Source organism: Clarias gariepinus, chromosome 13, assembly GCF_024256425.1.
Source record: "Clarias gariepinus isolate MV-2021 ecotype Netherlands chromosome 13, CGAR_prim_01v2, whole genome shotgun sequence".
NCBI classification, from domain to species: domain Eukaryota; kingdom Metazoa; phylum Chordata; class Actinopteri; order Siluriformes; family Clariidae; genus Clarias; species Clarias gariepinus.
In genome coordinates, this window is record NC_071112.1 from 32,058,509 (window position 1) to 32,074,011 (window position 15,503).

Below are 15,503 nucleotides of genomic sequence, written 5' to 3' on the forward strand. Positions count from 1 at the left end.
ATGACAGTGAGATTGTTAATACAATTTTGTTATATTGTGGAGATTATTGTACTTCCCTACACAGCAGAATGACTTTACTCTGAATTTAACTTTAACTGAATCTGTTTGAAATAGCTGTCACTTTTCACAATGATTACAATATTGGGAGAGTAAAAGTATAACATGCAAGATTCAGACGTAAAAAAAAGTTACACAATTACCTATCCACGGTTAACAGACGAAAAAAATAATAATAATACTATATATATATATAGTTCTATATACAAACACTACTGTTCAAAAGTTTGGGGTCACTTGCAGATTTCTTTGTTTTTGTTTTTCTACATTTTCAACAGTTTTTCCACAGAAATGTGGTTTTCTATTAGAGTTAACTTATTCAATGGCTTTTGGATTTCACACGAGAAAGGTGATATTGTATAAAGTGACATTTATGTAGATAAAGTTTGTTCATTCAAATATTAAAGATGACCCTCTATTCAAATGATTTAGTTTTTTTTACGGAAGCAGCTGTCACGTGGTCGTGTGCGGAACGAAAAGTCTGCCGTCACTGGTCACGTGACGTGCCAGAACGAATCAACCGCGCGAATAGGGCTCGTGCTGTTCTAATGTCGCACATTAGCGACGCGCTTCTGTTATAAAATGCAGAGTGAAGAAAGTAAAAGGAATGTAAAAGCTAAAGAGGTTATAACCGCGCTGTGTAGGTTTCTTTCGGCGCTGGGTGTTGAGGCGGTTCCCACCGCTGAGGTGTTCAGGAGAGCCAAATTCAACCGGACAGAGGCGGTTAGGGACTCATTAGAACTGAACCAAAACCTTTTCTCACACAGCAAAATTACTCGTTACTGATCGGGTACGTTAACAATTAAGATGTCTAAACTAAAATGTATTTATATCTTGTTTTTTAACTGCAGGCGCCAGACTTGTGGTGTTTGCTGTCGAGTCTCCTGAGGAAGGTCTTTGAACCAGACTGCGCATGCGCAGAACAAACCAAACGGTCTCCCTCAGGTATTGACACCATCTCTAACATCATTTCACATCTGAGTATTCTTTCAGTGTTACCTGTGTGTGTGTGTGTGTGTGTCATGATGAATGGAAGAAGATAAGATAAAACTTTATTAATCCGGGAGGACATTCTTGCAAAAAGCAAAGAATAAAAAATATACACACAATAAAGTCAAAAATTAAATAAACTAAAATCCACAAACTAGACAAAGGATACACAGGCGGAACCAGATTTTGATGTAGAATTTACATGAACAGTGCCGAGTTACATTGCACATGATCTTGCTAAATGATGTTACATACGATATGGTTAATTGATATTAATAACGCTTGCAGGTTCCCAGTTTCACTTCGTGCAGTCTGCCCTCTGGCACAGCGGTTATGGGGGTTGGTGGGTCATCGGACCGCGGGCTTGTGACTTCACGGAGGAAGTTGGAAGCCGGGATCTGCTGCTGGCCTTCAGCTGGCTCATTGCTTCAGGAGACCTGCTCGAAGCTCTGCTACGAGACAGCTTTCTGGAGTTGGATGTCCTCTCGTCGGCCGCAGGGGTGAGACTCTGGGATCTGCTGAAATGCTCAAATTGGTAGTTTTAGACAGGTCAGGGGTAGGGCTGCATGATTTGGGAAAAATGTCACATTGCGATTATTAAGGTCAAAATTGAGATTTACGATTGCGATACGATAGACAAGTCTTATGACTCAACTTGCTTGTTATTAAGGAAAATGCACCCACATTACTAATAATGCTGAAATTTTTATTTCTCAACTGAGATATAGTATACAGTGCAATCAGGCAACAACTAGAAATGAACCATGTTTTCTAATTAAAACGAAATTGTACAAAATTAAATAACAATAACATCTTTACATTACTGAATCAAATTACATTAAATTTACTTTAAAATAAAATTAAAAAGTCAAGAGTACAGATAAATAAAACAAATACCCATTTAATTTTTTTTTTTTTTTTTTTTTTACATTTATAAAATTCCATTATGGAGAAGGTAACATATACTTCATTGGTATTCTTACCAAATCACTTACCATTTTTAATCTTATGATGAAGAAAAGATAAAAGGAAAGAAAAGTGTCCTTTAAACATATTAATTTTAGAGTCTTGCTAATAATCATGAAAATGGTTTAAATGAGACATTTCTAGTGTTCTTTGTGACACACCGATTTCTACACTGTATTTTCATTTATTCTTAAATAAATCTGTTAATAGCTGTCCTCTCTAACGTACAGTTAAGTAGCCTTAAATATGAAAAGATTAAATTAATTTAACTTACCGATGGCCAAATGAAGTCTATGCCCGAAGCACTGTAACCTAATCCAGTGATTGAGCGCCGTTGCCGTTGTCTGTTGTGACAGCGACCAAACCATCCTTACAAAGGTCCCATGCAGCCAGTGCCTCTCTCAAACTCGCGGCTACAGTGTGTTCTCTCCGGTGTGATCGTCAGGGAAATACAATGTTTGCAGGCAACGGCTTTTCAGTTCAAACTCATTGTGCGCGGTTAGGCTAATATATGGCTTAGTCGTCCTGCTTGACCAAAGGTCCGTAGAGGTTAAAAAGAATTTCACTGCAGTTATTTCAAGTTGAACCTCGCTATGTCACTTACTGAGACTTACAAACACATCTGTAATAATGTGTTGTTTTGTTCTGCTCACACTGGTTTCTGCTTTGTTTTGTTCGGTCTCTTTACTACTCTTGGCTTTTACCGCCATGCATTCATCATACTTTTCTCTGTGTTGCTTTAGGTGCTGATATAAATTTGTCGTGTTGCCACGAAATTTCGTTTTTAGGCTTTAGTTTTGCCAATTTTGCACATTACCTCTTTCTGCTCAGTGTCCGATATCCTGAAACCAAAATATCGCCAAATAAAAGAGGCTGCATTTTTTTTTTGGGCGCAAGTTCAGCGTCGGTCTCTTCTGTATCTATTTTCTCCCATCTCCACACTGCGCTGCGGAAAGTCACATGACCACCAGCACGCGCGCTACACGAGTCTGACTGACTATTTTTTTATTTTTGACATAAAAAATGGCCATGCAGCTCTTAGAATGAATGTCTTGTTACGTCCGCAAACGCATTTGTTTATTTAATATAATCGCAACATTTGCTGTAATGTAATCGCATAGGCTGACATCGTGATTGCGATTGCGATATGATTAATCGTGCAGCACTAGTCAGGGGCTAAACTGGGAGTATAGTGGTGAAGGAAACAAACATTGCATGTGTTTCAGGTTTGCTTTGACCTGTCGTGACAGTTAAGTGATATGAATCTCTGTAAGGTTTTTATTTGTGAGTCTCCTTATTAGGAATTTTACCAAAAGTTCAGGAGCATTTTAAACAAATTGGATTTTATAGAACCACATTTTTTCGTAAATGGTCCTGCAAATTATATATGGACAAAATTGTTCCATGTCTAATTATTAAAAGCAAGCCCTATTGTCATCGTCATCATCATTATTATGGCATGTTGTGATTTCCAAATGTTTTTAGATGTAATTGACAATACAGGCATCTAAAAGGCCACAAAACAATTATCTGAACTTAAACCCTGTTAGTATGTAATGTGCACTTACTTATCTTTTAGTGTTATCTTTTAGTGTTATGTACTGATCAGTTTTATTTTATTTATTACAAACCTTTTTTTTTTTTTAAATACACTGCCTGGTCAAGAAAAAAAATCACACACTCTCAGATTTAATTCATTCACCTTTTACTTTAATTAACAGTGCATGAAAATGTTTGAAAAAGATTCCTCATGCTCCCAGAATGACTCTTTTGTGCCATCAGGGAAGAAAACCCCCACAGATGCGATAACCTGGAGATTCAGTACATTCAGGTGGTCAGCTGACTTCTTTTTATTTCCACATAACGTTGCTGTGTCTGGCCCTGAGCAACTAATGAATCCCCAGATCATAACACTGTCTCCAGAGGCTTTTACAGTGGACACTATGTTGGGTGCATCACTCCTTACCCTGCCACGCCCATCGCTTTGGAATAGGCTCAATCTGGACTCATCAGGTCACGTGACCTTTTTCCATCAAAGTCCATTCTTTATGCTCCCTAGCAAATAAAAAAAAATTTTTTTTTAGAATATCCTTAATAACAATTAGGTTTCTCTTAGACACACAGCTGTTCCAATCTTGTGAGGTTTTATCATATTGTGTGTATATCGACATGCTTTTATATTCACTATTATGAATTCTAGCCCTGATTTCTACTAGACATTTTTTATGATGCGACTTCCCCATGCGTTTAAGTGATCTCCATTTATATATTATTTCAGATCACATTTCTTCATCTAAGATAACCGTTCAGAACTATCCGTGCAGGTTTTGATAATGTGCTGAGGTGTTCTTAACACAGTTTTAGTAAATTCAGATGTCCTTAGTTATTTTCTTCGTTTAATGCAGCTCAACAATTTGATTCTTCTCAAGTGGACACAATTTTTATTTTTTATTTTTTGCCAGGCAGTGTATGTTTGTGAGACTTTGGCAGCATGCTGTGGATCATTAAATTTACAGGATTTAAAGTTATCAGAATTTATACCTGATACTAAGAAGCTATTAAAGGTTACTTACTGAAAAAAATAATATTCACGACATGGCCTTTTTGCGCACACTGCTCTTTGTTCAGGCTGTGAGAGACAATGAGTATGTATCTGATGAAAATCCAGGGAAGTGATCCAAACCACACGCAGGATGCGAAGGCGTTACAGAAACTACTGATGTATTGACCCTATACTTCATACAGTAGTTTGTATCTGATGGGATTACTGAAGTTTTCCGAATATTCTGGGGGATAAAAAATTTTATTAGGTGAAAGAGCAAAGCCCGGTGCTTATACTTTATCCAGAACACAAGATGTCTCCACAGGGTTAGGTTTGTCTTTGAGCCTGCTACTTCACAGCCTCAAAGATAGATGAAGGCTAAGACATCTCTGTGTTCTGATGCCGGCTGCTCTGTGTGAAGTCATGACAGAGATCTTTGGCTTTTCTTCACTCAGGCGATGACGTGCGTTCAGAATTTCAAAGGTCTGTCTGTGACTTGCAAAGCGTTTCTATTAAAAGACTTTCGGCAACCTAGGGATGTGGTTAAGAGTAGATTTTCAGCCTTGGTCCTCTCTCTCTCTCTTTTTCTCTCTCTTTTTTATACATACATCATGATGTGATTTTTAAAAAACGTTATTGGTCCTCTTTATTCTTAAATAAAATGTAATCTTTTTATCACAGCAGGTAGCTTCTATAAAGACTTCTCTTCCTAACAAATTTATACAATAACGTTGAAGTTATTTAGGAACGTGTTCCGAAGAGGAATCCTTAAAAATAAATGAATAAAACCATTAAATCATTAAGCAAGTAAAGTGTGAAGATTGTCTGTACTGTATTTCTTTTTTTTTTTAAGTCTTTTAGTATGCTGTGAGCATGCAAGCAGCTGTGGTATAAACTGCTCACTTTGGTCAGAACCACACGGAAACCACCAAGCAATGTAACCGTGCAACAACAAAACAGTGCTGTGTGTTTGCGTTGAGAAATGGTTTAATAGTTGTAGATAAATTAAAAGACATGCTCGAGACTGACTGACACTGTGTGAATGTATGTATGTATGTATGTATGTGTGTGTATTGCCAGGGTCTTCCTGAAGAACCGGAGCTGGACTTAAATAAATGTGAGGAAAAAGACGTCAGGATGTTGCAGTGGCAGTACGGAAAGCTGAAGCTACAGTGGCGGAATCTTTTAACAGCCCAGCAAGAGCAGGCCAAGCTTACAGACAAGGCAAGTGACGAGACGTGCGCTATTAACTTCATCGGCTGGATGAATCAGTGACCTAAACGTGTGTGTGTCTCGTGTTTCTCCAGGTCTGCGTTCACATGAGCTCTCAACCCAGCTCTTATCCCGGCACTGTCCATGTTCCTAAACGTTCTACATCTACTGCACTTGAAAAGGTGACTAATGACCGATTGTCACGCAAGCAGCGCCACCTGCCAGAGCCTTGTCTTATCAGTTTATATGAGCTGCAAGCCAGATTTTTATTATTTTCACATTATTATGTACATCAAATCTGTAGAAATGGTATTTAACCACATCATGCAGATAAAGATTCTTTGAATTTGGTAGTGACTAATAAGGTGTTAATAAGGTTTTAGTCATCTGCGTTACCCACATCCAATATGCACTGATCAGCCATAACAATAAAACCACATGTGTAATATTTTGTAGATCCCGATATAAACACCAAAACACTCCTGACCTGTCAACGAATGAACTCTACAAATACAGCTCTGAAAAAATAAGAGACCACTGCAAAATAATCAGTTTCTTATGTTTTTATTTCTTACAGCGGCATGTGTTGGTTAGATAAACAGTTTTGTTTTACTTTTTGTGAACTGCTGAAACTATTTCAGCCAAATTCAAAATATAACTTTTGTAATTGGTTTTAATATTTAATGGAAATTACATCATCGCAACACATCAAAATAACCCAATTAGCTCGTGCAGTATTTGCAGAGCTTTAATAAAACAAAATGCAAATAATTTGTAAAGAAATTGTGTTGATGCTTTGGCTTAATATCATTAAGAAATCAGTATTTGGTGGAATAACAGTGATTTGTAATCACAGCTTTCATGCATTTTGGCTCTCCACCAGGTTTTCACATTACTGTTGGGTAACTTTATACCACTCTTTATACAAATAACAGCTCCGCTTTGCTTGATGGTTTGTGACCCTCCATCTTCCTTTTGATGATGTTTTAGAAGTTTTCTGGAGTAAATTGGAGTAGTTTCTTATTGTTTTTTTTTTTCTCCTCCAGAGCTGTACATCTGAAGGTGTGTGTGGTGTCTGGCACTAGGCATTAGCAGCAGATCCTTTAGCAGGCCTCCATGCATCAGATTATTATTTTTGACACTTGTTCGTACTGAGATCAGAGGAATTTGAAGGCCTTGTTGACACCTTGATTTCTTTGTCCTGTTGTTCAGGAACAGTTGTGCAGTGTGTCAGGGTGCATTATCCTTCTGAAAAAGGACACTGTGATCAGGAAACAGCATTGGGTGTAAGAGGTGTATCTTGGTCTGTAATAGTGTTCAGGGAGGTGGTACATGTTAAAGTCCCAAAATTTCCCAACATGAATTTACCCAAAGCATCAAATTGTCTTAGCTGGCCTGCCTTCTTTTCATGATGCATTCTTGTGCCATCTCTTCTCCATGTAGGCAAGACACACACACACACACGCACACCTGGTCATCCACATGATCAATTTGTGCCAGAGTAGCTGTTCTGTGTCAGCTCCAGACAGACTAGCCTCCACATGTAAACCACTGAGCCTTGCCCATTCACCTATCATCTTACCTTGGAGCATTTTTGGTGGTCTTTCCATCACCATTTGTCGCATATCAAAGTCGGTTGGATTTTTATGCATGTATGTTTTTTTATGGTTTTTGTTTTTTTCCCTGCTTTTAACATGTCAACTTTAAGAACTGATTGTTCAGCGACTGCCTAATATATCTTAAAACATGACATTGTAACCAGATTATTCATTTTGTCTCTCAGTGGTTTTAATGTTATGGCTGCTCATCGTGTTTAGTGCTTCCAAAGGCTAATGATTCTCCTAAGAAAATGTTCCACACTGTGTTGCTCCAGAAGCACGCCTGTCTGTTTGTGTTGCAATGCATTTACATTTGTATACACTTGTGTTTTGTCTTTTAGGATCTAGAGCACATACGGTCCCTAAATGGAATCCTTGAAGCATATCTGGAATGGAAAAATATGGAGCCGCTGTTCTGGTGCTGGATGGTACGCAGGTCTCTATGTAAAGTTTGTTTTGACAGCATATAAAGTGTCCAGCTCTCGTGACAAAAACACAAGACATAAATGAATGCGGTAAATGATGTAGTTAATAAAAAAAAAAACATGGATAGATATGTTATAAACTGATAACAAACGGATGGTTAGAATATATACATATTCTTTCACTTTTCTAAATTATTTTCATAATTTTTGGATCCTGTAAATCAATGACCATTGTTATAAAAGTCCTACAAACAATTACACAATTAAAACAATGTTTAATTTAATATAGATGGATAATCTCAAGACCGAGACGTTCAACGCAAATCACATCTTGGAAGCATGTTTGGCTCGTTATTTTGTCAAAAGCTCTGTTTAGGGCAAAAACATTTTACCCAAAATTTTTGACCTGATATAGCCCAATGCCTAACAAAGTTTATGATGTCATCAATTTTCAAATCTCCTTAATCACCAGCTGAAACCCCCCATGTTTCTACTATAATATGTTTATACTGAATATGCAACACATTTTTAATGCTGCATAATGGTATTTTTTTAAAGGATATTAAAAAGTATCTTAAAGAAGAATATTTGTTATAATTAATAAAAATGGTTCAATAGTTAATGCTATTGTTATTTTGCAGAATTCATAATAACTGTTTTATTAATTTCAAGAATTTCTTTTTCTCTTCATATTGGAGGTTACAGTATACGCACACATGCCTTTCTTAATATTCTAATGAATTAGTTTGACTTTGCTTTTCCTGCAATAGGAAGTATTATACATTATATTTTAAAACTTTAAATTATAAAATGGCAGTTAAACCTGAAACTTAAGAGTGCGCTCTTAGTGTCTGGTTTGTTAAGCATACTTGCCTTGTAGCTATACTTTTTTATTTTTATTTTTATTTTTAATTTATTTCTGAGCAGCATTGGTGTTCACTTAACCTAATACACTCATACAGTAGCAGTGCCACAGCGTGTTTTAGTTAGCTTTGAAAAACAAATGGCACTAGGGAGTAAAATTATTCTCTTTTAATAAGATTACTTTTATGAGTAGTGTATCTGATTAAACAGGCAGTGAGTGTAGCTATGTATTGCTCTGGTCTGCCTTGCAGTTATTCTTGAACCCATTTATTATTTATTTTTTTTACATAAAAAAAATTCTTAAAGTTTACAGACTTTGCATATGGATTTAGATTATTCTCAATTATTTCAGCATACTGTTAAAGTTTTATCTTTGAGCCATATTGGGATATGAGGCTTTTGATACAGACTCGATCATTGCACATTCCAAAAACGCCCCACTGCCTCATCCTTGTTAATTAAGGTGCTCTGAGGGCCGAATGAGGCGCCCACTTGTACTGACATCAAGCTCTCATCTACACTGCGCTGGAGTTATTAAGAAGCCTCCTGCTAAGAAGAGTGCTTTTAGAGCTCTTGCCAGGAGTCCTGTATTTTTTTTGGCTTTGAGCTTGCAGATTAAAATAAAAAGAAGTGCGATGGGTACTGGTGTATTATGCAGAGCGAGCAGATTTGTGTGCAAAGTAGAGGGTGATGATGTGCTCTGTGCAAGTTGCAGATGCTAGTTTATAGTTTATCTTCAATTCGAGTGTTTGGGAGATGTGCATTAAAAAGGTTCATTATAAAATGCAAAGTTTATGGCTCATCTTCAGATATATGCTCGTACTGAGACTTGGGCTGAAGGACCCTGTGATAGATCGATAGTCGTTTTAATTTAGTCTCTTTATATAAAAAAGTCAATTGAATTAAATCCAATATTTTATAGTGAAAAAGTGTTCCCAGTGCTTAAAATAAAAATGGAAGGAATGCTCATGGTGGGGGAAAAAAAGGAAGATAAACACCTGACTACAAAAACAGGCCTTAATGAAATCCAGACATTTTAAATATATAGTTGTTTACAAAGAATTATCTTGTTGATCTCAAGACTATTTACTGTTCAATTACTCCGATCAGCCAGAACATTATAACCAATTCAGTTTTATTTATAAAGTGCTTTTATTTATATGTCATCAGTCATTGTCGCAAAGCGCGTTACAGAAAAAAAAAAAACTTGATGGTTTGAGAAAATATGTATCAATTATAATTTTCAGGAAAAACTCCCTGAGATTTGAGGGAAAACCTTGAGGGCAACCAGACTCATCCTCATTTAAATGATATCAGATAGAGATTGATCAGCAAGTCATACTGTGTGTTAGGAGGCTGGAAGTTCAGTATAACAGGAAGGTTTTAAATTTATATGAAAATCACCTGCCTAGTATTGAGTAGGTCGCCCCTTTTGCCACCAAAAAAAAAATGATGCGCTGTGTTTCTGACTCTTTTCCATCATAACCAGCATTAAGCTTTTCAGCAGTTTGAACTTCAGTAGCTCTTCTATCGGATCGGGCTACAGCCCTCACTCCCAATGTGCATCAGTGACCCCCAGCCGCTCATGAATCCCATCACTGGTTCACCGGTTTTCCTTCATTGGATCACTGTTTGGGCCCGACCCATGCAGACCGGAAACATCTCACAAGACCTTCAGTTTTGGACTTGCACTGTCCCAGTCGTCTAGACGTCACAATGTGGCTCTTGTTGAAGTCAGTCAAATCCTTACTCTTGCAGATTTTTTTTCTGCTTCCAACACACCAACTTCAGGGACAAAATGTTCACCTGATGTATCCCACCCACTTCCATAGGCTATTTTAATGAGATATTGCAGTTACTGTGACAAGAGAACAAATTTTCTTTGGGAAAAAAGTGCTTAAAGGAAAACTAACCGGTCAGCTGGAAACAAGGTCATGGGCAGCCAAGGCTCACTGATGCACGTGGGTCTTGTGTAGTCCCATCTAATAGAAGAGCTACTGTAGCACAAACTGCTGAAAAGGTTAATGCAGTACGCCATACAATGGAGTCAGGACACACAGCACATTACTGAATTATAGCAAAGCATTAACAGATATATTTGATATACTTCAGACATGGTCCATTCTAAAAAAAAAAATTTAAAAAAAAATAAAAAAAGTTCTCTTAACGTTGTACTCTGGTTCAGCGCCAGGTACTGGTATAGGTACTTTGTATCACCGAATATCCAATCCAATGCAAACTAAAATGGTATCAAAACATATTAACAAGCCTAATCTTTAAAGTGCTGTAGGACTTTTTTTTGCAGGAGCCCGAATTCCTGGCTTTCTGTCACAATGTAGACAATCACATCTAAAATCAGTACAAACTGTTTGTCCATGTAAACAGAATTCAGTTCAGTTATTTGTATAGAATTTATTGTATAATGATATACTCTCACTGTCCACTTTATCAAGAACACCTGCACATCCATAAAGTATGTAACAGAAGTGCGATGCAAAAATTCGAACAGAGATGGGTCAATTGCTTGAGTTTATGTTCTGATCTCTGTGACCTTGATCATGACATTGATGTTTGTGCCAGAAACTGCTGATCTCTGTAGTTATCTGAAAAGCATTTTAGCGTGCACAGTTCAAGTAAGATAAATAGATAAATTGGAACCTGATTTTTTTTCTCTCTCTCTCTTTTTGATGTTGTCTTCCAGATCTTTTTCTACTCATGATGATTGTAATGTCTGATTTATGTGAATTACAATAGATCAGCTATTAACTCAGTTTGGTCATTCTACTTTGATCTCTTTCATCACACATGTGCACACAGGACAGTGTTTTGTAGACTCTAAAGACTGCTTTAGGTTAAAATCCTAGGCGATCAGCTGTGTCTGAAATACTCTGACCAGACTTCTAGTACCAACAACCATGCCATGATCAAAGTCTCAGGGACCCCATGCTTCCATCTGGTTACATTTATGGTCATAATGCCCGATCACATTCTATGAAGATGAAACCAGGTACTCGTGTCTCATACAGTAACAAAATCTCTTGGGCTTTGCATTTATCCCTGTACAGGACAGTGTGATTGACGGCTACCTCTCAGACGGGTATCAGGAAGGGTCTGTAGATGTGCTACAAAGAGCCCACGCTGACACTCCGAGCTGTTCCCATGGTGACAAGGCTAGGAGAGCTGTAAGACGTCTAGACAAGATGCTGCTAAGGCTACAGACCAAGCACAAGGACAGACTGGTAATGACCACACCCCTAAGGCACTAACATGTCAAATGATAACACAAGCCATACAAGTAGGCCTGAGCATTTAAAGAAAGATTTTTGTAAAGTGCAATCTAATTAAAATTTGCCAAGTGAGCCATTAAAAAAAAAAAAGCAAAAAAAAAAAGGGAGGTCAGTGTTTCCCACAGGTCTGAAATATACTTGCAGTTGTAGCCAGTGGAGCGGGGGGAGGCGTGACCTGCCAGCACAGAAGTGTTCTACTACATATAACAAATACGTATGACCTTTTACACAGTATTGATATTTATTTGATATTTCTATTAATTTCACGTCCAGCTGGCCAAAACATGGTATCAGTGCTAAAAAGTCTCACCTAGGTGAAAAAGTGAATTTTCAGTTATAAGGATCATATAACACCTTAATTTTTACTTTACGCTTCGTATGTCCTGATCCATGCTTATTATTATTATTATTATTATTAGACAAAAAAAACACATTTGCTAAAACCTATTTACAGTATGCCCTTTTATGTTTTAGTGTATGTAACTTTTTTTTTTTATTCAAATCTCTCAATGATCTTAATTGTCATTTAGATGAAACTTGACCAATTTAGATTTCACATGAAAAGACATAAACCTGAAAAAGTGTATTATTCTAAAATGCAAAATTGTGAAGATAATGCAACATAAATTTGACAGTTTCTGACACTACAGATTCTTTTTTTATTTTTTGCTTTTTAAGCTATTGTAAAAAAAAAAAAAAAAGAATTTAAGCAACAATTTTTACAGGTCATATGCTTCCAGAGGCTTATACCAATTTAATATTTATAAAGAAATAAGAATAATTTGCATTTTAAATGATTATTGTTTGAAGCCAGACAGTAAAATGCTGAAAATTTTGGGACACATAAAATCATCTCTCCAAAACGGCTGAGGGACGCAACTTGAAATTTTGCAGAAGCAAGATCGGACACTTTCATGTTGTATAAACTTCAGAAGCTTCTTTGACACACACATTTTCTGTGTTATATGTGTAACATAAAAAAACCATCGGGACAACTTTGGTATGCAAATGTTGCACTATATTGTCAGAGCATGTATCCCATATATGCTATATGATGAACTTATTTTAATTTTTACCAACTATAAAAAAGAGGTAACATATACCAAGAAATAACAGATTTATAAGCTTTTTTGTTTGTTTTTAAAGAAACCCCCATTTAACGTGTGAAGCAGCTTCTCTGCAAGCCATGTCATCTCATTCTTTTTATAGCAGCTGGCATCAGCAACATTTTACTGCGTTAAATGCAACTATATAAACATTTTAGATTCATAAAAAAATATATTTTGGTGTCAGTGTGGTGATGCATGAATTGCAACACGAAAGAATTGTAATATTACTAAATAGATTTTTTTTACCCCTCCATCACTAAGCATTATATTAATAATTTCTGTCTTGAAACTGCAACGAATTAGTGGTTTGACGACAAAGAAATCATTCACTCCGCCTCCACACTTTTTTTTTTAATTTTTTTTAAGTTTAACAGGACTTAAAAATACCACACCGGCTGCTTTTATGATTCTGAAGTGTTATCTTTCCTTTCGTCTTTAAATGTGAAGCTAATGAGTGCTAGCCGTGAGATATTGAAGGAAGAGTAAGAGAAACTTGTCACAGATTTGTCAGTATTGCAGCTTAGTCATAACACAGGATTTTTTCCCTCTAGGTTTCTTTAGAGTTGACATTATCATCCATCAAACACCAGGTTTTTTTATTTCCCTGATAGTATCATTATTCAGTGTCTAGCGAGCTTGAAGCCTAGTCTACAGCACGTTTGCGATATGTGAACGTGTAAACGTTTAAGCTTGTTATTCTGCCAGTTGTCTAATTTAAGCCTTTTATACAACCTGCTCCATAGACTTGTCAATTATAAATTGCCTGCAATTATAAAGGCTCGTTAAAAGTCTCTTATTTTCATAAGCAGACAACAATATGACCTGATGAAGTCTAAACTAAAAGATTGTGACACTTTTTAATTCAGTATGTTTTATACTGAACTGGGGCAGTGGTTGCTCAGAGGGCTAAGGCACCGGGTTACCGATCGGAAGATCGGCGGTTTGATCCCCAGCTCCACCAGGTTGCAGGCGGGAAAACAAATCATGAATTGAGATCACTTAAAAGCTTAAAGGTTGCACTGTAAAAGCGACAGTAAAAAGCGATTCCACCTCACAGGGATGGGACTTAACAGCTGCGTGGCCATAAGAAAATCATATGCAAATGTCATACCCTGTTCCAGAGTGATGGCGTGTCAGGGTAAAGAAGGGAAGTACATGAAGCGATGCACCCATCATGAATAGTGTCCACTGTACAAGCCTCTGGAGACAGTGTTATGATCTGGGGTTGGTATGGGGCAATAAAATGAAGTCAGATGACCACCTGAATGTACTGAATCATCAGGTTATCACATCTATGGAGGTTTTCTTCTTCCCTGATGGCATAGACATATTCCAGGAGTCAAAGTGTGAAAGAGTGGCTCTGGGAGGTTAAGGAAATATTATCACGCATGAACTGGACATAGATTGCGTGCCTAATGCTTAATCTTCCAATGAGTGAATTAAATCATCACTTGAAAATGGTCTATAATCATTAAACTAAAATGAAATTATCATCATAATTAACGTATTTGTACGGAGTAGGAGGAACCGAAATGTAAAGTTTTTCTAGCCTAGTATGTCCAAAGTGCAATGTAATTCTACGTCATATCTCGTCATATCTCTGCAGGACAGATGCACAGACACAATACGACTTAGCCACAGGCAGAAAGAAGAGGTGGAGAGGAGAGTGGCCGCACATTTGCAGGACTTGTCACAAATCAGCACCTTGACCTCCATTGACCGAGGCTTCACACCATACCTCCAAGAACCACAAGCTTCCAGATCAACAAGCAAGAGTTCAGGTCCAGTGCAGACTTCAGGAATGCTTCAGGCTTTGTCAGTGTTACAGGAGCTAAGGCACAGAAAGGCCGTACTGGAGCAGGAGATGGAGCTGCTGAGGCAGAGCCTGCGGGATGAAATACAGTCAAAAGCTAATACACTGGAGGGTCTGGTGTTTATCCTGCCTCTCAAGAGATGACACAAACAATTTCAGGCTTCCTGTAAAACTAAAGACTTTTTAAACACTGCTTTAGGGGGGTAAAGTTGATTTAATAAGAAACTAAAAACTGTAGAGAATTGTGAACTCTTAGGATACAATTTGAGTGTTTCTGTTCAGTCTTTTTAATCAGAAATGAATGATCTTGTCTTGTTCGTGCAATTCTGTTTGCCGTGTAAGTAAATGACCGTGAAATGTTACTAATGATAAAGTTATTTATTCACTTTAACAAGTGTTGTCAAAGTCTTTTCTTTTTGGCTGAATGTCCGGGCTAGGAGAAGGAGAAGTGGGAGGGAAAAAAGACTGAAATAATACAGATGAGCAAATCTAATATAATAATAATAATAATAATAATAATAACAATAATAATAATAAACATTTCATGCAATAAATGACAGCAATCAGTAAATCACAGTAAAACTATATTAGATAAAACAGTTGCCAGAGTTATCACCTTAAAACATGCACTGGCCTGTGG

At 37.0% G+C, this 15,503-nt stretch overlaps 1 protein-coding gene across 1 annotated transcript; it reads left to right on the plus strand.

The window, feature by feature from the left end:
• Positions 1–561: 561 nt before the first annotated feature.
• Positions 562–15,257, plus strand: tedc1 (tubulin epsilon and delta complex 1). The gene is made up of 8 exons (XM_053510567.1): positions 562–780; positions 909–1,002; positions 1,336–1,547; positions 5,636–5,779; positions 5,863–5,949; positions 7,707–7,793; positions 11,720–11,893; positions 14,657–15,257. The coding sequence occupies exons 1-8, from the start codon at positions 640–642 to the stop codon at positions 15,005–15,007; spliced, it is 1,290 nt and encodes a 429-aa protein (XP_053366542.1). The 5' UTR covers positions 562–639; the 3' UTR covers positions 15,008–15,257.
• The last annotated feature ends 246 nt before the right edge of the window (positions 15,258–15,503 follow it).